The following is a 21,895-nucleotide window of genomic DNA, read 5'->3' on the forward strand; positions in this document are numbered from 1 at the left end:
AATGTAAGTATTTTACAGAAGCTTAGAGAAACAAAACTAGATCAAACTTAGCAACGCGCTGAAACTAAGGGAATGTTTACTTACGAAGCGAAACGACCAATCGCTAACTAGCTTCCGCCGCCGTATGCCAATGAAAAAATTGAGGTCAAAAATGTGCATACCGGAAAAACCCGACTGAGTAAAATAAACAACTTTATGACGTAGAAAAATAATCACATTAAAATAGGTATTTTGATTGGTCATTTAATTTTAGAACAAATAAAGAAAGGAGGTCACGGCCTTTCCATTGATATGAAACACATTAGGTTTCCGCGAAGCCTAATAGTACTTTTCTAGGTCGAAAAATTGCTATTTTTACTAAAAAATTAAACAAAAGACCCTGTACACACTACATTGAACCCGGATTTTCATAATTAAATACTAATTTTAGGGTCATAACAATGTCATTTTTAGATTCAACGATGGTTATTCTGTATAGATCAAGTAAAAGTGGGAAATCGATGATTTAGTGGATTTATGACGAAAAGTACACCCGCCCATGCCCTTAAGAATGAGGATTTTAAATAATAAATCAATATTCTTTAGGGCCTACATTTTATAGGCCTATCTGATATTTCCTGATTGTGTATTTATACTATATTATTATGTAGTTTTGTAAAAATGTTACAGTCTTACAGTTTATTTTTGTAAGTAAACAAATAGAGGAGCGTCTTAGGCGGGGTCAGAGGTGCGGTCCGCATCGGATGTCAACATTTAGGTGTTACACCATGACAAAATATTGTACAATTTACCGTCAAACTAAGTTGTATCTAGCTAAAATAATAAAAGATTAGTGACAAATGTTAAAACATGCAACATATTTTTACCCCCACACATCGAACATCACAAAAACCTCCGCCCCCCCCACTTTCCCCAGCGTTTCTTCCACTTTATTCGCCGGGGGGGGGGGGGCACTTGATATTTTCGGGGGGGGGGGGGCGATCAATATTTTCCGGGGAGGGGGGGGGGGCGACACACACACTGGTAAAACTATATGTTTTCTATATAAATTCCATTTCGTTCGGGGGGGGGGGGGGGGGCGAAGAGATGCCTGAAAGAAACTCTGCCCCCCCCCCCAACCGGCGTTCTTCGTGGGCGGCGCATCATTCTGCAATAAAGATACTCAAGGCCAACTTCTACATTACCAACCCCAGTAAAGAAACTTGGCCAACCTGTACTTTACCAACCCCAGTAATGAAGAGATGGAATTTTAAAGTTTGTTTTTAAATGATTTACTTCTACTATAAATGAATAAAGGCCTACATATTTAAAAAAAAAAGCTTCTCAAATAGGTGTGTCTCCTAGATGTAGAAGACATCATTCATTAACAAGTCCATAGGTATAACCAGTGCCTGATCAATTCATTATCATCTGAACAATGACATTTTAATTATCATGCTGTTCATTTACTTCCCCTAGTTCAAGCAGAACTGTCAACAAAAGAATGACAGATGATGTCAAGATGTTTAGGTAATGATTGTCATCTCTATGGTGATATCCAGTAACATTGGTTAATTAATATTTGAAGCTCTAAATTAATCAATCAGTTAATTAACTTTGACATCTGGACCAATTAAGACAAAGATGATTATTTTTATAAAAAAAGCACTTTTATCTGGAACAATTAATGATCAGGTCATTGATAGGTAGGTTGTTCTCAGAGGTCATTAATGTTGTGTGAACTCATTTGCACACAACTACCAGCATTCTAAGTGAAATATCCTTGAATCTCTAAATTCATACATTGAAATTGAAAATAAAAATTCCACACAACAGTTTTCTTGTTTTTATTACAGAAGTATAAAATTGAAGTAAATTCAATATTGGATATATTGCACAAGTCTTTACATGAAAATAAAGAAATATAAAAATAGTGAATTAATCAATCTTTATTGCATACATGATAAAATAATTTATATGTTAAGTATACATAATCATTAAGGCAAATGTAATGAGCAACACAATTATTTTTCTTCACAAGGAGAAAATTGTAAATGTCATTTACATTAAAAATCTAACATTAAAAACAACATGAACAGGACAGAATCAGGGTTGCTAATGCTGAAAATTTTTATCTTTATTCTGTCTTACCCAAATCATGACTACACTATACCACCTGTTTTTGCTTGTATCACATGATTCAACTGTTATCCAAACATTATCACCTGCATTGTAAAGCAGGTGGATTTATCAAATGGTCCATATTATCACCTGTATAAAGCAGGTGGAATCATTAAATGGTCCATATTATCACCTGCATATTAAAGCAGGTGGATTTATCAAATGCCACATTATCACCTGCATATTAAAGCAGGTGGATTTATCAAATGCCACATTATCACCTGTATAAAGCAGGTGGAGTCATCAAATGGTCTAAATAAGCATCCAGGTAGATGAGCAGCTGCCACAGGTCTGATGCTATGTGAACCACTACGTCTGTGGGCCGCGGTCTGACACTCAGCAGCAGGTGATGGTGTGGGGGTAAAAAAAACATGTAGTGGTCAACGGGGCCATAGTCCTCCTCGTCATTGCTGACACCAGCACAGCTAGAACCTTTGGAGAAATGAGAAACAGTTTCATTTGGCAGGCTCTAAATAAAGCAGACTATTTGTATTCAACTCAAAACATCTTTAATATTAAGTTTTTTTCTAGCCATTGTAGCCTGGATAATAATATATGCTCTGAGATGGTAACTTATTTCCCTTTCATAGCTCTCTAGGAAAATAAAACAATTTTTTTCTACTGGCTAAAACATTTGAACATGTGACTGGATCATTCTCTTTCACTGGTAACAGAAACATAAACAAAAAGAACTATTTACTTTCACAACTAAACTGTACATTTCTTTTTAAATACAATTAGCATCTACATACTACTGGATATAAATCCATTTTTCCAAACTTGCATCAAACTGTGCCGAGAACATTTGAGTATCTTCACAGATTCCACACCCATGCTGGTAGATATATTTTAAAAGATTTTAATTTCTGTGCGGAACAATTGTTCACATGATGCTAAATTGTAGACATACATGATTTTTAAAGTGATCTTACACTTGAAATGTATAACTAGTTTGATGTTTTATTTTCATTATACCAATTTTAATTGAGATTTAATTTTTATGTGAGTACAAAAGTTCTAAAAATAACATCATTAACTTACTATTTATCTTTTGACTTCTGACAGTAATTATTCCAATGTAAACTGAAAAACTTCTGCTTGTCTGTGATATTAAAGACATGCCAAGGGAATGGCAGTAAAAAATCTTTGAGCTCAAATTTTAAAGGCGTCAAGTCACATTCATAAGTAGACCTCTGGTACCCAAACACTGCCCTGAGAAAATTGAAATAAAAACTTTAACCTACTTTAATACTTCAGTCAATATGTTTCTTTCATCTCAACATCAGTAGGGACCTATAGCTAGTAGGCAGTATTCATGTAGGGATCTATAGCTTGTGGTCAGTACTCATGATGGGACCTATAGCTTGTGGTCAGTACTCATGTAGGGACCTATAGCTTGTGGTCAGTACTCATGTAGGGACCTATAGCTTGTGGTCAGTACTCATGTAGGGACCTATAGCTTGTGGTCAGTACTCATGTAGGGACATATAGCTTGTGGTCAGTACTCATGTAGGGACCTATAGCTTGTGGTCAGTACTCATGTAGGGACCTATAGCTTGTGGTCAGTACTCATGTAGGGACCTATAGCTTGTGGTCAGTACTCATGTAGGGACCTATAGCTTGTGGTCAGTACTCATGTAGGGACCTATAGCTTGTGGTCAGTACTCATGTAGGGACCTATAGCTTGTGGTCAGTACTCATGTAGGGACCTATAGCTTGTGGTCAGTACTCATGTAGGGACCTATAGCTTGTGGTCAGTACTCATGTAGGGACCTATAGCTTGTGGTCAGTACTCATGTAGGGACCTATAGCTTGTGGTCAGTACTCATGTAGGGACATATAGCTTGTGGTCAGTACTCATGTAGGGACCTATAGCTTGTGGTCAGTACTCATGTAGGGACCTATAGCTTGTGGTCAGTACTCATGTAGGGACCTATAGCTTGTGGTCAGTACTCATGTAGGGACCTATAGCTTGTGGTCAGTACTCATGTAGGGACCTATAGCTTGTGGTCAGTACTCATGTAGGGACCTATAGCTTGTGGTCAGTACTCATGTAGGGACCTATAGCTTGTGGTCAGTACTCATGTAGGGACCTATAGCTTGTGGTCAGTACTCATGTAGGGACCTATAGCTTGTGGTCAGTACTCATGTAGGGACCTATAGCTTGTGGTCAGTACTCATGTAGGGACCTATAGCTTGTGGTCAGTACTCATGTAGGGACCTATAGCTTGTGGTCAGTACTCATGTAGGGACCTATAGCTTGTGGTCAGTACTCATGTAGGGACCTATAGCTTGTGGTCAGTACTGATGTAGGGACCTATAGCTTGTGGTCAGTACTATACACAGAGATAGTTACTAGCCCGATTTGACGTATGAAGATTTCGGTTGACTTACCTGGCATGAAGAGACATTGGCAATGGTGCTTTAGGGGACATCTTGCACAGGACAGACTTTGGAGCTGCAGTTAAAGACAAACCAACACTGGATTTAATGTTGTGTTTTTTACATTGTTCTCTATAGGAAAGCAATCTAGATATTATTATTTTAAAAATCTGGAGTTTTGTAGAAATATAAAAAGTACAATAAAACTTACCTGCTTTGTCAAGATAGGGAACACAGACATCTGGAAAACAACATTAAACTTATCAACAATCACATCACTTAATTATAAGCTGGATATCACACTGACATGTAACTAAGCTAATAATCCAACAGCATAGTAGGTTTACATCCTTTTGTGTCTGCTGATACTTTAATACAATCTATGTCATATAGTCTATAGGAAGTATTTTTGTCTCAATTACTGGATGCCAAAGTTTTAATCTTTTGACATTCCAGTCTTGCCAATCATACCAAAGTTCTGATAGACCAAGTTGAAGCAACGACCAAAAACAATGTGACGTCCATATGGACTCATGCTGCCTTTCAAACATACAGTCTCAGTCAGAGGTTTGTCACATGACCTACTGTGTCACATGGTAGAGAGCTAAAGTAAAGCATCACTTGTGGCTGGAGTTGACATTATACTGCTTGGACTACTTACCACCACCAAGAACTAAATTTGTGTTTTCAGCCAAAACAAAGGAGACTGCCAACAGATGGTCATAATCACTGTCTTTGTTCTGTAACAACAAAAAGGGAAAGAGAATTCATGACAAGGTTGATATTGAAGTTAAGTTTACTAGACTAGTTATTTATGATGTACTTACCAAGTTGACTTTTAACTGACAAATGAATGATGTTTTTAGGCATGATAATTGTTTCCAGTAATCTTCCAGTCCTTCTGAGAAAAAAATATTAATTCAATGATAAACAAATAAAGCCAAAGAAACATTTAAAATTATTTACTTTAAAAATAAAGTTATTTCCCTTGAATGTTATTAAAAAAATATTTGCAGCAGAGATGTCACTTATAAAGCTGTTTTACCTGTAACAGGTGGGGGGTTAAAAGTGCTCACTGTACTGCTGGTCATCTCAAACTCTGCTGATAACTCTTCCCTAGAAAGACAATAGAAATTCAGAAATGATAAATGTAGCAGGTAAAAAAAAAAGTAAATTTTAATGAACAGCAAATATTTGTACCTGTCCCATTCAATAGGTTAGCATGAAAGCAAATATTTCTACCTGTCCCATTCAATAGGTTAGCATGAAAGCAAATATTTCTACCTGTCCCATTCAATAGGTTAGCATGAAAGCAAATATTTCTACCTGTCCCATTCAATAGGTTAGCATGAAAGCAAATATTTCTACCTGTCCCATTCAATAGGTTAGCACGAAAGCAAATATTTGTACCTGTCCCATTCAATAGGTTAGCATGAAAGCAAATATTTGTACCTGTCCCATTCAATAGGTCAGCATGAAAGCAAATATTTCTACCTGTCCCATTCAACAGGTGACTGCTCTAGAAATGAGATCACAGCTGGGGCAGCTTGGATGACAGAGCCTATAAATAAAAATTCTAGTCAGGTAAGAAAAACAAAAGTAAAATTTTGGAAGAAATCAGCACCAATATTCTACTTTAATATGATTCCTATAACACTTCAATAACAGGTGATGTGACATTCTGAGTAGTGCCTGAAAAGTTCTCTCTTCTTTATCTCATATTTCTCTTGTTTTAGTGAAAACTTTCCAGAATATGGAAATAACCATTCTTAGTGAGTTAAAAATCTTCTGATTTTATACAGGGGACATGACTTCAATATATTAATAAGTAATTACATCATACTTAAATGAGAGCACTATAAAAAATGTTTACTTTTGTAACACAATGGACCAATAAAAAACATATTTTGTTTTTAAAAAATGAATTTCTCTAAAAGAAATTTGTAATTATTAAGAACTCACCAGGGAAAAAATCAGCAATATTTTCACCAAGATGAATACCTTCAATAAGGGTTGCTCCAATGATTTCTTTAGCCTAAAAAATAGTTGTTACATTATTAATTTCCTGATGACACACATGTTGGTTAACGATGTAATGTTAGTTGTCTAACCAAAACACAGAAAGACGAGAGCCTACCTTGACATCACTGTTCAGTGTAAGTAGAGCATAGTAGAACCTGGCATGGTCCCTGATATCACAGTCACTGTACGTGTTCATCATAAAACACAACAAGTCTCCCATCTCTGTACCAACACAAAAGTTTAAAAAATTTGGAAGTTTATTTATTTATTTATTGTGAATTTTTATAGAAAACTGTGATGATAAATTTAAGCAGACAATAGTACAGAATGTGGGCAGAAAATAATTGTGGAACATACAACTTTTTTTCATTGCTACCCATTAGTTTTTGTCATACTATAGTGGGTGGAAATTCTATTCTTGATTAAGTCTTTCTAGCTCTATAACAGTCTTTAACAATGATATAGTGCATATAAGCAAGCTAAAAAATATTAATATAATATAATCATGAGCACTTAGAATATATTTCAAGCCTACTGTTTCTTTTAAACTTACAAGCTGGTAGAATTTGTTGCTGACACAAAAGATGGTTAGGTAAGTAGCCCATATCTTGATGTGTAGCCCAAGTCCTGTTTTGTTGGTTGTAGCATTCACATGTCATTGGCTATCTGTTTCTTCAGCAATGAGATAAATAGCTACAACGTTTAGTGAAAGTGAAGCACTTACGTGGATACAAGATGTCTGTATGATGGTGTAGAATCATTGTCCGGCAAATACTCAGCACAAGACAGCCCAAGGCCCAGTCATCTAAGGCATTCACTTTAGCCTCACTGACCAACTCTAGCAATCTTCTTATTGGCTTCTGTGGGTTATACATTTTTTAATCTAAAGCAAAAATGTTATAAAACATTAAAACGTTTTTAAAAACAAAATAATGGAATGAGCATAACTTGAAATAGCCAGCATGGTAGTCAATGATGGCCCAAGACATTGGCAGGACAGAAAATGACATGTATGCCAACCCTGAGCTTGTCTATGGTAAGATGACAGCTCCAAAAGAACAAAATACAAAGCCTAAGATAGATACCAAAGGGTGATTACTGTTACAACAGAAATAAATATAAAGCCTATAGTAGAAATTAAGGGAGATGGCAGCTCCAATAGGACAAAATATAAAGTCTAAGAAAGAGACTAAATGGAGATTACTGCTCCAAGAAAACAAAATACAAAGCCTTAGGTAGACACTAAAGGGAGATGACTACTCCAAGAAAACAAAATACAAAGCCTTAGAGACTAAGGGGAGATGACTGCTCCTATAGGAAAATACAGTCCATTTCTCACCTGCTGTAGCATGGAGGCATCTTGTGCTGAGAGAAAAAACACCTGCAGATAGTTGTTGTAGTTATCCAGCAAGGTGTTCATGTCCAGTGTCAGAACTGTGTCATGTAACAGGGACAGGATTTCCTTGTGTAGAGCACTTGATGATTGAACGAAAACTTTAATTTTACGCTGCAACTACTTTTTATTTTATTTTTACACTCCCATCACTTGAGGTGAAAAGAAAATTCTAATTTTAATTTTAAACCAAATTTACTTACGAATGTGGTTGATTAGCCTTAACAGCACGTAAGAAATCTACTATCACAGGAATCAAGTGAGGGAAACTTTTGAACAGTTTTTTGGTTATCCTGAAATGTGAAATAGATACGCAAATGTGAAATAAATTGTGTTCGTTTGATATGCAATTTAAAAATACGTTTCAACAATGTGCTTATTTAAAATTTTATAAATAACTAGCGTACCCGTCCCCCGCGCGTTGCCGCGGGGATAGAAGTAATTTTGGCGAAATGTATTAGAAGGATTTCACTAACGCGTTACCAATCACATGTTCTTAGACGCGTGACCGTCTTTTCTAAAAGTCAGTTATTTAAATGTAAATAATGCCTGCGCTTAAATAAAAAATATCGGGACACGGGTTTACCTACACTACCGCATGTAAACATTGAGTGTACATTAATCACTCACCGAAATAATGTTAGAACACACTTCGGTGACCGCCCATGTGTCAGAGACGTAGAGGGGCGCTCTCAGGGCCCCCACCCCCCGATTACACTGCCGTATAGACGCAGCGTACGACCCCTGGCTCCTTAAAAGTAACAGGCGCCATCGTGCCAAATAGCATCATGTGAACAATGATGCAGATTTCGTCATTCGCTACAGTGACACAAATGAACAGGATTTTTTTCTTTAACACGTAAAAAAGTATTTGACGTGTTTTAAACATCAGTGTGACTGATGCAATATGCTAGCGTTACTAATGGTCTATTATTAGATGCTCGATCTCAATTTCTAACTGGATTGTCTAATAATAGGTGCTTATTGCATCAATCGCAAAGTGACGAAACTCTACAGTAGGCTCCTCATATTTAAAAAGTTATTTTTTCATCTTTCGCAAGGGGACGAAACTGTACAGAAGGATTTCCTCGCGTTACAAAGTTATTTTTAGAAGCCTGTTGTAGTTTTACCGCTGAATATAGTAGTACCCCTTACTCGCTATGCAGGACACTCGATTAACGGATGCCAAGTGCCAACTTAGGCGCTCTAAAACTCTGGGCGTCAAACCGTGTATTGACGAAAATTGTACCCTATATGGCGCCGCCCATAAGAAACTTAAGTTTTCTTTATCGCAGAAATATTCTCGGGAGTATTCTCATCTACTCCCTAAAGTTTCATGGCACTCGGATGAACCGCATCCGAGTTATATTTTTTATATACCGTGTATAGAGAAAAAAAATCGCTCCCCCCCCCGGGTGGTGCGCCGCCCTTGCAATAGTAAACAAATTTTTTTGCGCCGTCCTTGAGAAATTAATAGAGGTTTTTTTTTTTTTACAGAACCCTTCCCTGAATTGTTCTAATCAACTCCCCCAAAGTCTCATGGCTATCGGATAACGGTGTCACACCAAAATCGACTTATTTTTAGAAACCGTATATAGAGAAAAATCGCACCCTCCCGTGGCGCCGCCCTTGCAAAATTAAAAATGATTTTTTACAGAACCCTTCCCTAGTTTTATAATGAACTCCCCAAAGTCTCATGTCTATCGGATAAACGGTGTCACTGCAATTCACTTTTATTATTTTTATATACCGTAAATAGAGAAAAATCGGACCCTCCCGTGGCGCCGCCCTTACGAAATTAAAAATTTATTTTTTTACAGAACCCTTCCCTAGAGTGGTATAATGAACTCCCCAAAGTCTCATGGCTATCGGATGAACAGTGTGAAATCAAAATAGACTTTTATTTTTATATACCGTATATAGAGAAAAACAAATCGCGCCCTGCCGGGGCGCCACCCCTGCGAATTTGAAATTTTTGTTTTCGCAAAAACCTCCCCAGGAATAATCTCAACAACTTCCCAAAGTTTCACAGCGATGTGATAAGAGGTGTAGTAATGCATAAAGGACAGACACACAGACACACAGACATACATTGCTTTATATATATATATAGATTAGCTTAACGCTAAAATATCAAAATATATCTGACTATGGAAGTTTTTTTTAGTTTTACAAAAATATAAGCCAGACCTCAGGACATTGGTGTGTACGTCTTGAGTGTTGATTTTAACATGGAGAAACAGAAGGTGAAACAGGAGGCTGGTGACTCTAGCCCCACCCGTAGTCTCAGCTAACTGCTTGAGGTAATGTAGGTCAGCAGAGAGATCTGGTCAGGACAAAAACATGCTACCATCAACACTGTAGCCTCAAGCCTTTTATTAGGAGGTTATACAGACTAATTATAAATCAGAGGTGTGTTCTAGAATTTAAGCCCACCCAGCTTAGATGGGTACCTGGCTCATGTTGGGGAACTTAGAGGCATGCTTGACATAGTATTGACAACATTTTCCATGTCAATTTCAAAGTGTAAAAAAAAAAATGAACTTTATTCATGTCTCAGGCGATGCTCATGTACTTTAATCAACTTAAAGAGATGTAATGTGCTAATTGCTTGAACCAACCAGCCAATGAAAGTAAAATGACTTAAGTCAAACAGCTCACCTCTGCCCTGACTGTCTGCACCAAGACCTGACCCCAGTAGAGTCAGTTTACAGAAGTGTAGGTCCAGTGGGTCAAACACAACTGGCCGCATGTCTTTGGCTAAACTGTTGAGACCACTTTTCTTCTGGTCCTGGGGAAGGAAGAGGTGTGCAGGTATTTAGCAAATGATCTTGTTAACAGACATGCATAAAATAATTTTTATCAGATGGAAGGAAAAACTAATATCACATTTGACAAGCCCAAACTTTGACAACCAACACATGCTGTTAACTTGGACTTACGATGTATTAAACATAGGAAAGTAAACCGAGAATCCATTTTTATAAGCATCTAAATCATCCTCCTGTGGGAACTAGGTGTTCAGTTATTTCAGACTATGAGGTTATTGTTAGGTTAAATGTGAGAAATACTTACATCCTGCAGGTATAACAAAATACACTACAGTTGGTAATAATTACATCCTGCAAGTGTGACATATACATAGTAGGTGCTAATACTTACATCCTGCAGGTATGATGAAATACATAGTAGATTCTAATACTTACATCCTGCAGGTATGATGAAATACACTGACATATCAACAGCCGGGTGTAGGACCCTAGATTGGGTTGATTCACACAATCAAGAGCTTTTTTCAACAGTTGTTTTTCTTCACTAGCTGACAGGATTTCTCCCTTAAATTTTTTCTAAAGATGGAATAGCAGTCAGTTTAAGTGGGAGCATTTATCCCTTAAGAAAGTAACGCTCCATTAAAACTAGTTAAAAATTTAGTTGTTCAGTGGAATGTTAATGTACTATCACATAGAAGTTAAAAAAATTAATATATAATTAAAAGAAATTCTATTTATATTCCCTATATTTAAAAGAGTAAAAGTACCTGGAAATGAAGCATTAAAAAGACAATGGTAGGATCCACAACTGACAAATACTGCAGCATTAAAGGCTTGAATATCTGTTGGAATAAAGAAAAGCACTTCTTTAACCTAAGTTAAGTTGTATAGGATTTCTGATTGCTAGCCTCATACCAAGAGTAAAGAGTGCCAGATCAAGGGACACTACTCACAGATGGGGAGATCTCCTGAGAGTTTCTCACTACTTTGGCAACAGCTGAGGCTATGGAGGCGAGGCCAGCCGGAGTTAGAAGGAACATGTTCTCCATGATGTGGGAAACCATGGGCAGAAGTTCCTGTCTCTCTGAGCTTTTCCCTGACACCTACAGCAAAAATATCAATACACAGACATACTGAAATAGCTGCTACTTTGTTTTCTTAAGTAATTAATTTTATTTTTCAATTATGATTTTTTATTTAAGCTATAAAACCTGTTACAAATCTACTATATAGTGAACACTAAAGCTTATATTAAACAAATCTACTTTACAGTGGACACAGATGATTATATTAAACCAATCTACTTTACAGTAAACACAAAATATTTTATTACCATTTTCTTGGAATGTAATTCACTACTGGCTTGCTCTAATTCAGTACTACCAAGTAAAATAATAAAATAAATAATAACATCAATATAGGTATAAAAGTTTTTGGGCTATATGTAAAAAGTACAACATGAAATATAAAAAAAACCTGAACAATGCTCCGTTAAAATTGATCTAAAAAGTGAGGATTCAAAATGCCAAGTAGTAAGTATTACTGTCTAGGATTATAGATAAAAAGATAACATACTTATCTGGATGAGTAATGATGGAACTATATAAGTGCATGTAGTCCTGACACACATCAGTTTTCTCTTCTTTTGCAAGGTTAGCTAATACGTCCTTCCATCGCCATAGTAACCCCTGTTACAAATGAATTGAATACAAGATACATTTAAAACAACCCAATAATTTATCTATTCACTTAATTTTCAATACAACTTTCATGAAATCCTGAGACTTTTTATAATTGTTTTAGTTTATGAAAGACTCTCCATTTAGTTAAATTCTATAACAATGTTTTTACAAGGCAAAAAATTTTTTAGTGTTAGAACATATTTGAGTTGGTTTAATGAATAATTGATTAGGGAGAGTTAAATGTGAAGAAATGCCCAAAAACAATGTTTGACTAAGCATAACTGCAACATCACTCAGTACAAATAACAAACAGTGAAATTTCTTTAGCCTTCATTAAATAAAACAAAACACTAAAAAGTAACTGACAGGCTTCCAGGTGACAAGTTGAACGAGGCACTGACAGCAACTAGCTCTCAGTCTTCTGGTGCTGACATTGTTGGTTTTGGTCACAATTTCTGTCAGCTGATTCACAAACCTCATACACAAATCTGTTTCCTACACAGAAAAAAAATAATTCCTACTATAGATCAAAAATGTAATGGGACATCATTCTAGAAAACCAGAATGTATGGGCTTTGGCAATCAAGCAAGCCCAATTTAATTAGTTTATAATAAATATAAGAAAATCATAAAATGAGTTTGAATTTTGCCAACGTGTCTATTTATATATTTTATATTATCACAAACATTTCACATTTAAGTAAATTTATTTTTCATGATGTCTATAGTTACCAGCAATTCCACATTAACAATAAATATGGTTGTGATGGTAATGAGTAGTTGAGTAGAGACCGGAACAGTGGCTGTGTTAGCTTCTGTATCTTTAAATATATCCAACAGAGCACTTATTGCTTGATCAACACTGAAAATATAGGATTAACCACCAAAATACATCAGTTGTTCAAATGAACAAGTCTACTTTTTAAAAATAATACAATAAATTTTAATTGTGTTTAAACATAACCAGGTCCCAATGTTTTCTTTGCATATGTATTAAATGAAACACATTTCTACATTAACTTTTAACAAAAATTTAATAAAAACCTTTTAAAACATTACAAACTATCATTAATATACCTATTTGTTGGAAGAACGCCACTGCCATATTGTTCAATAACTGTTAAAATTTCAATTTTTACATGAGTGTCCAACGCATCATCATAGATGAGCTGAAAAATAAATTTAGAAATACTATAGACTAAAATATATGTTGTAATTTTTACACATGAAAAAGTTAAAAAAAAAAATTAATTTTTAACATTGAAATGCTTTTCAAGAGTATTATTGACCTATCAAAAGTAACTTCACAAATAACTTCTAGAAAAGTACAAACATGTCTGCCTACAAGATACAAATGAATTGTTTATATAGGATGTAGCATGAGGTATTGATATAAGCTTGACTATGTGTCACTTTAATACACTAACAGGACAAGTGCACAGAAACAGCCACATCACAAGCACAGTACTGGTGTCAAGATAAAATAATACAGCTCTGAATTGCTAATAAAAATAGTTTTCAATGATATACAGTAGCTGAAACAGCACTTAAATTGTTGTGTTTATTTTATAAGATTTGTATATTGTTTCTTTGCTTCCAATTATTTTAAACAACATGATTTAATTTTTACATATATTGTTTTTATCATCAAAATCTTATTTAAAAAGGAAAACAAAATATTGAGGAAAAGAATTTCAACCTTTATCAATTCAAAAATAAAATAGTCATCTTCAAAAAGTTTTGTTGTATTTCCTGTAGAAAGACTAGTACGGATTTTTTCCAAAATTGTTCGACTATCTCCAGTCTTTTTATATTTCTGTACAGACATCTTGAACTTTAATGGAGTTTTAACTTCTATTTAATGCTTAATTCTAGTTAACATCAGTACAAAATGACGAGTAGCTTGATACCTGGGGACAAAATGAGAGATATACATTTTAATTTTAAATAAATGATTTTATACATAGTACATAGTCCTGCCTGCTGAATATACATATTCACATCATATTGCTTGGCATTATTGATATTGGCCTATACTATACTTATAGTTACTAGTATAGTAGGCATGATCTTAATCTATAATATTTATAATAATCATAATGCTATATACTATATATAGGTATGTAATTGTATTGAATAGTTGAACTTGCATACAGTTAAAAATTAATATAGCCTAATCTAAATCTAAATATTAAAAATTATTTAAAATATTGTGTTAGAATCCTTTTTTTCTTCTATTTAATTTTTTCATACCTCACGACTCACACTCAGTCATCACATTCCTCATTCATTCACAGTCACACAGTGTCAGATTCAGAAATAAAAATACGGTCTAGATTCTAGATTCTCTTCTATCTTCCACCATATATAGATTTAGAATCTAGATCTATATATATAGTAGTATTAGTATATAAATCTAGATCTAGATCTAGTATATAGTATAGTTTTAGATCTAGAATCTAGATCTAGTATCTAGGCCTAGTTCAGTTGCTAGTAGATTCTAGAATCTAGATCTAGTAGTAGATCTAGATCTCCAGTAGTATGTTGTGTGTAGGCCAAACAGATTTAAATAATTCAAATTTTTAATTTAAAAGTAGAATCTAGTCTAGATCTAAATCTAATAATTTATAATTATAATATAGATCTAGATCTAGAATTCTAGATCATCTAGTAATAGCGAAAATATTACGATAGGATAACTAATAATAAAACCTGTGATAAAATAATAAAATGGGTGGGGGGAAAATCGTACTTACTCCCCTTACCGGTTTATGTTTACTTTCCAAAAATGTATTATCACATGACATTTATTAATAGCAAAGACTAACTAAATGTCGTGACTCTTTACAACATTGAAATGCAGAGAAACAAAAATTAATAAAGATTATTATATTATTAAGTTTTACAAAATAAGATTTAGAATCTAAATCTAGATCTATTTTAAGTTTGACAGTACGTTAAAAAATGATGAATGGGTTGATATTTCGAGTAGACCCTTTGAATATTAAGCAGAACGAGGCACCGTGGTCTCCGATGACCGCGATTATCCTCGCCTTGTGCAATAACTAACATAACACAGTGATTGTGAACAGCAAACTCATGTCTGTTACTCAAACTGATACCAGTGTCTATATCTAGACTCTAGACTAGATCTACTGGGTAGTGTACACCGGGAGCAAAGCCGGTGGGTAAAGTTAGGCTACTACTAGATCTAGATCTACATCTAGAATCTAGATTCTTTTAATTTTTATTCTAGGGTCAAACCTTAGGCCTTAGTTAGAATCTAGTATTTTTACTATTTAGTATACCGACTATCACTATACCATCTTATTCTTAGTCTTCTAGAAATATAGATCTAGTAAAGGCTAAAGGTATCCAAAGTATATTATTAGTATAAGTAGGCCTATATTAAAGTAATAGTGTAATACTATTACTATTGCTAACTGCCTATTGGTAATCTATCGTTTTGGGTACGTAAAATCGCCCGCGGCTATTAATGTACGAAAACGTTACCTCATTGTCAAGGCTTTAATAGGAGTATATTGTCATATGTTTGTGTCAAATATTATAGATAAATGAATAATAAACCTAAATCAATGGCTAAATATATCGATATAGGCCAGAAATTAACTTTAAACAGCAGTGTCTGAGAGCAAGATTTGCTATATAAACAGCAGCCATTTGTAAAATAGAGTGGCTTCCCCCTGATCTCGCGCTAAAAGCTTATAAAAATAAAACTTAAACAAGATGGCTGCTATAGTAAATGAGCATGGTTGCATCTGTTGGAAACATCGCTAGTCTTCATTTATTACTGAAAAGTTTTAATTCAATTCTTTAAAAACAGGTACATAAATGAAACAAGGAAACATTTTTGTATTTTAAAAAATATAAATCCTCCTCAAAATGTGAAATAATTATTAAAATTTAAGGAGTCACCTGGTTTTCACATTACAAGTCGCGGGCGATTTTACGTACCCAAAACGATAGATTACCCTGCCTATTATATTATTAATAGTAGTCTAGTAATACTAGTAAAAAAAAAAGGCCTACTAACTTTACTAAGATATATAGATCTAGATCTAGAATTTTGTAGATCTAGTATAATTTAAAGTATAACTTACAAGATATAATTATATTATATAATTACTGCCTTACTGTACTGTATTGAGTAAATAGTAAATCAATCATAAATAAAATACATTAAGTAATAGTAGTCTCAACAACAAATAATACCTACACTACAGGAACCAAGTTACCAACCTACTCAAATCAAGACATTTGATTCAACTAACAGCTAACAACTAACAGATATTGATTGAACTGAATATTTTTTTAACCTATTTAATATATTTATTCCAGATTTGTAAAAATGAGATTCAAGTTATTGCAGTTAACTAGGCTACAACAGGTTTCTCCACCAGTGGTGCCAATCATCATTAACATTAACAGGAAGCTTTGTACAAACACCCGAAGTTTGTTGTATTCAAAAAGTGACGTTTTGCAACTAACCTCTTTTCATAGTCAATGTACACAGCTGCTGTATCCATGTGCTGAAACAACATCAGTCCTAATTCAACACAAGAAACTCAGAACTGTGCTGGGAATTGAAACAAGCTGTGATGACACTGGAGCAGCAGTTGTTGATGAACATGGGAACATTATAGGAGAGGCTTTGAATTCACAGTTATCCATTCACAATGAGTAATTTTTTATTGCCATGAACACTTACTTTATGAAATAGTGTATATAGGCCCATAGTTAGCAACCTCATCTGACCCTATATTTTGAACCTAACCACTTTACTGGCATAAAAAAATCCTTTGCTATAGTGATATAGTACTGTTAAGGTTAGTAACCTAATAAATGGGGGGGGGGGGGGGAACATCTTCTGCCTCTATGACAAAGTAATTATTTATTGCTATATCTCAGTGTCATAGGCCTACTCCACAGTAAAGCATACATTGTGAGGAAGGGAAAAAGTTTCCTGTGGTTCATGTAGAAATCTAATGTGTCTAAAATTAAGTTAATTTATCTTTCATAAATATTTCAGAACCGGTGGAATTATCCCAAATGTTGCTAAAGAATTACATTCACAGAATGTTGAACTTGTTGTTCAAAAAGCTTTAGATGCTGCAAACATGAGTGTGCAGGTAAATCTTTTTGTCTTGATTGATTTTTAATGACACTTAAATTCAGATAGTTCAGGTATTCTCTCTTAAACGCTGTGTGAATTATTTATTTTATTTTTATGTGAGAGGAAGCTATTAAAACATATTTTGAAAACTTTATGTTTTATTACAGTTGTTTACATCTGAAAACTAAATAATCTTTTATTTTTTGCTTGCTCTCTATTACTGTAAGCAGTTTGAGTGACAACTTTATCAGCAACATTTGTATGACTTTTTAAATTAATTATAAAGTTTCTGTTTTAAATGGTATACATTGTGTAAAAAACACATGTAGCAATAACATTCAATATTTTGTTTAGGATGTGGATGCCATTGCTGTTACAGTGAAACCTGGGCTCATCATGTCTCTACGTGTAGGTCTTGTTCATGCTCAAAAACTAGCCAAATTGTCCAGGTACATCGGGAAAGAAACATATTTAAAATAAAACTTGTTATTTATTTCTACTAAATACTACATCTTAATAATATTGTTGTTTTAAAAATAGTAATTAAAATGTGTTTACTTTAGGCAATTGTTAATACCAGTTCACCACATGGAGGCCCATGCTCTTACTGCCAGAATGGTTGAGAGGTTAGAATGTCAATAAATCAGTTAAGTTTGGTTTGATATTATGGTACTGCTAGATAGTTTTTATATCTGTATATTATCAATGTTGAACAGAGTTGAACTTTGCTTAATACACCATCTTTAAAACTTGCAATTTTCTACATGATAGCTTTAAATTTTTAGAATTGAAAATACTTCTGACCACACCTGTTCTTATATATTCATAGGATTGAGTTTCCTTTTATGGTGTTACTGGTCAGTGGTGGCCACTGTATACTTGCAATAGCACAGGACATTGATGAGTTTTTGTTACTTGGTTCAACTTTTGACACCTCTCCAGGAGAGGCTTTTGATAAGGTACCACTTTTAGTCATTCACATCAGTAGTCAAACTTAGTCAAAATATGTTCATAGGAAATTAACAAGTTACTTCAGCTTAACTTTTCTAAATAATGTTTTTCAAACATTTTAAAGAAACATTATGTAATTGATATTATTAGATTAGATTAATTATCCCAATGTAAGATGGTGGGTTTAAAGACATAATTATCTTCTGACTAGACTGCCAGAGAGTTGAAATTAAACAAACTAGAAAAGTTCAGCTGCCTCAATGGTGGAACAGCCGTGGAACTGATGGCAAAAGATGGCGACCCTCAGGCTTTCCCTCCTGTTCAAGTCATGACTCAAAGAGCTGACTGTAACTTTTCCTTTACTGGATTGAAAATAGCTGCAAGGAGACAGATCCTGCAAGAATATACCAGACTAGGTAACTTAAAATATTGAAATTTGTTTTACATATATTTACATATTTGATTGTTGGTGCTGAATTTATTTTTTTAAATCTTAGAAATCTTCAAGTGATATCTCTTATTTTTAATTCAGCCCAAACTTAAAGTTATAGAATTAACTGTAATTCAGTCCTGAGTTTTAAAATTAAATTTGACTAGTGTAACTAGCTGAGACTTTTGAAATTTGATTAAATTATTTTAGCTTTGTATAAATATAGGGATACCCCAAGAAGAAGTTCTCCCAAATGCTGCAGATTTGTGTGCTTGGTTTCAGTATAACCTCATCTACCACATAGCCAGACGGCTTCAGCGAGCCTTTGCTTTTGTGGACATGAGAGAACTTCTAGGTGCTAACAAAACATTGGTAAAATATTTGTTTTTTCATTAGTCAATGTTTGAATCTTGGAACATTTCTATTTTATTTCTCCCAGACCTTTATATTTTCACCATTTCATAATGTAAATGTAAAAACTTTGAACTGCACTTTTATTGGCTTTGCCTGTGGGTGTGTCATATTTCTTTTCTCTATTTTTTTCAAGTTCTAAGAAACAAAGGTGAATGTGATACATCATCATCCTGATTGAGCACTAAACAAAAATTAAAAGAATACACTAGGATTAAGCTTGATCAGAGAAAAAGACAAACAACCTTTACAAGTCTCTAATATTTTAATTACCATTTCTTTTTTCCCCAGTGTTTTTAGGATAAATATAGTTTAGTCACAGTAACATTCTGTCAATAAAACATGATGTTTTAGGCAATTTAAAGCCAGTCTCTTGAATGTCTAACTGTATTTGCACACTGATGAGATGTATTTCTGATGACTACTGTGATGTATGTTTGTACTTATAGGTGGTGTCTGGAGGTGTAGCTAGCAATAACTATCTCAGGGAAAATTTGGATTACATTTGTTCGCAGTACGGCTACAGGCTGGTCTGCCCACCACAGAAGTTGTGCACAGACAATGGCATTATGATAGCATGGTAAGTTTAATGAGTTTTTTTTTACTGCAGTTCAAAACTTGAACATGTTTGTGTCAATAATTGTGGTTATCACTATAAAATATCCAGATAAACTGTGCTTTAAACTTTTTTTATGTGGTTTAGACTGTCAGTTAATCTATAAATAACTTACAGTTAAGGCCTTTGTTTTGTTTAATAATACATGTATACAACATGAGGATTAAGACTGGGATCGACTATGTGTCGACTATGTTAAATTGTATTTATGTCCTTGAATGTTTTTAAAAGAGTACGATCCTACACCCGTGTTAAAAAATTGTTCCGTGTCACTCAGTTCATTTAGAAAGTAGGCCACATAATTATTTTAATATATACAGACTTGCACTGAGTGAGAAAAACTTTTTGTAAAAAGATAAATCTTTCTTGCAACAAATTTCCTGTTATTAGCGATAGATGGAATGTTTTTCCCAGTTAACAATTTGATACATAGTCATATGGCAGGGGCTGATAAGACTGAAAGCATGGCAGGATAAGCTTATCACAACCTTTGCTTAGAAAATATGCTTTTCGTGGAGAGTTTTTTTGTAAGGCCGAGAAACGCAAGGAGAGTGCGATGGTCTCGTGATGGATAGGGTTACAAGCGCTTATGTTTACAGTCTGTCAATTGGAAGATAGTTGCTTATCATCTTACAAACACAAGATAGTCTCAGCCCCTTTTCATTTACACATAATATTAAAATGAATGTGTTTATTTAAAAAGAGATAGCGGTTATCAAGAGTTTGTTAGATATAACTGTAATTTGTGGTAAGTTGCCGAAAGTGGGTTAGACATGGGTAAGCAGCACAAGTAGTTTATTGTTAGTTTCATATCATTAAAATAGCATATATTTACAGGCTATAAAGCTAAAAAAATAAATTAGGGATTCACAGTTCAAATGAAAGATGATGTGTAATATTGATATAATTTTTTAAACATACACTTTCCTGTTTAAATTGCACAATGTTTTAGTTTAATAATTAGTAATACTTAGCCTGCTGTAAAATTATTGATGTGATGAAACATTTGGAATGAAAATTTTTATCATGTAATTTTTTATAACCCTAGGAATGGCATGGAAAAGCTTTTGAGTGGTAGAAACTTCCTGGAAAGTGCAGACTTGTTAGACGTGCAAGCTAGGTACAGTATGGGCATTGTTTTAACTTAAGCCATATTTTCATACTTTGATAAGTCACCTAGGCTGCAGTTATTGAAAGTTAACCTCATGTTCTGTTGATCTGCAGTCTAATTGTAGCTACTCAAGATTGTTGATTTAGTGGTTTTATATCAAGACTCATGATGAAATTTTGGTTTATTTAATTTCTTTTTTAAACATTCCTAATTTTGTAGGGCTACTTTTGGAAGAGACATATCAGGGGAAGTAACCAACACGAGAATAAAACTTCCTAAACTAAAATTAATGCCAAGGTGACAGAAGAGCTCTTGTTTACAAGTGTACTAAGAGGAAATGTGAATTAAAACTGACAATAATTTTCTTACACAGCAGTTCTGTAATCATCATGATAGATGTTATACTGCCCAGTGATTCAGGCAATATATCTCCAAGTCCTCTGCATTTTGTCTGCAATCATCAAAAATATCTGAGTGCTTCCTACTTTAATGTACATGATATCAATTGTATATACTCTTAGAAGTTTATATTAAATTTTTGTATAAAAAAATATTTTTTTAATGGATTTTGGTTTAACTCCTTTATAAATTATATTTAATCTTTTAATTTATAAACACCTATTTCCCATATGATGGGATGAGGTAGTCAAATAATAGAGCATTTGGCTACTAGCCTGAAGGTCTCAAGCTTGGACTTAGGACTGTAAGCCATCCTTGGGTACTCCCAGCTCTGATGGGTACCTGACTCTGGTGGGTACCTGACCCAGCTCTGATGGGTACCTGACTCTGGTGGGTACCTAACCCAGCTCTGATGGGTACCTGACTCTGGTGG

At 34.2% G+C, this 21,895-nt stretch overlaps 2 protein-coding genes across 4 annotated transcripts; one reads left to right on the plus strand and one right to left on the minus strand.

Moving 5' to 3' along the window:
• Positions 1-1,874: 1,874 nt before the first annotated feature.
• On the minus strand, positions 1,875-15,201 carry LOC131938760 (AP-5 complex subunit beta-1). Of its 2 annotated transcripts, none has more exons than XM_059296912.1 (26): positions 15,167-15,201; positions 14,110-14,320; positions 13,488-13,579; positions 13,143-13,272; positions 12,777-12,905; positions 12,304-12,416; positions 12,062-12,107; positions 11,682-11,831; positions 11,496-11,570; positions 11,164-11,304; positions 10,619-10,748; positions 10,148-10,283; positions 8,161-8,250; positions 7,904-8,039; positions 7,289-7,424; positions 6,680-6,786; positions 6,505-6,577; positions 6,037-6,103; positions 5,588-5,658; positions 5,370-5,443; positions 5,204-5,282; positions 4,754-4,783; positions 4,555-4,618; positions 3,202-3,372; positions 2,913-2,995; positions 1,875-2,592 (listed from the first exon to the last, which is right to left on the minus strand). In XM_059296912.1, exons 2-26 carry the CDS (start codon positions 14,236-14,238, stop codon positions 2,378-2,380), a joined length of 2,667 nt encoding a protein of 888 aa, XP_059152895.1. In that variant the 5' UTR covers positions 14,239-14,320; positions 15,167-15,201; the 3' UTR covers positions 1,875-2,377. The 2 variants fall into 2 exon arrangements, with proteins under 2 accessions (XP_059152895.1, XP_059152894.1); XM_059296911.1 differs by lacking the exon at positions 15,167-15,201 and adding an exon at positions 15,123-15,162.
• Positions 15,202-15,237: 36 nt separating this feature from the next.
• On the plus strand, positions 15,238-21,568 carry LOC131938827 (tRNA N6-adenosine threonylcarbamoyltransferase, mitochondrial). Of its 2 annotated transcripts, none has more exons than XM_059297033.1 (12): positions 15,238-15,362; positions 16,770-17,111; positions 17,461-17,560; positions 17,899-17,993; positions 18,108-18,170; positions 18,374-18,503; positions 18,707-18,911; positions 19,152-19,297; positions 19,786-19,916; positions 21,001-21,072; positions 21,283-21,367; positions 21,421-21,568. In XM_059297033.1, the coding sequence occupies exons 2-11, from the start codon at positions 16,780-16,782 to the stop codon at positions 21,362-21,364; spliced, it is 1,356 nt and encodes a 451-aa protein (XP_059153016.1). In that variant the 5' UTR covers positions 15,238-15,362; positions 16,770-16,779; the 3' UTR covers positions 21,365-21,367; positions 21,421-21,568. The 2 variants fall into 2 exon arrangements, with proteins under 2 accessions (XP_059153016.1, XP_059153015.1); XM_059297032.1 differs by having other exon boundaries at positions 15,244-15,594.
• The last annotated feature ends 327 nt before the right edge of the window (positions 21,569-21,895 follow it).

Source organism: Physella acuta, unplaced genomic scaffold, assembly GCF_028476545.2.
Source record: "Physella acuta isolate Inbredline_101_S28 unplaced genomic scaffold, ASM2847654v3 ptg000257l, whole genome shotgun sequence".
NCBI classification, from domain to species: domain Eukaryota; kingdom Metazoa; phylum Mollusca; class Gastropoda; family Physidae; genus Physella; species Physella acuta.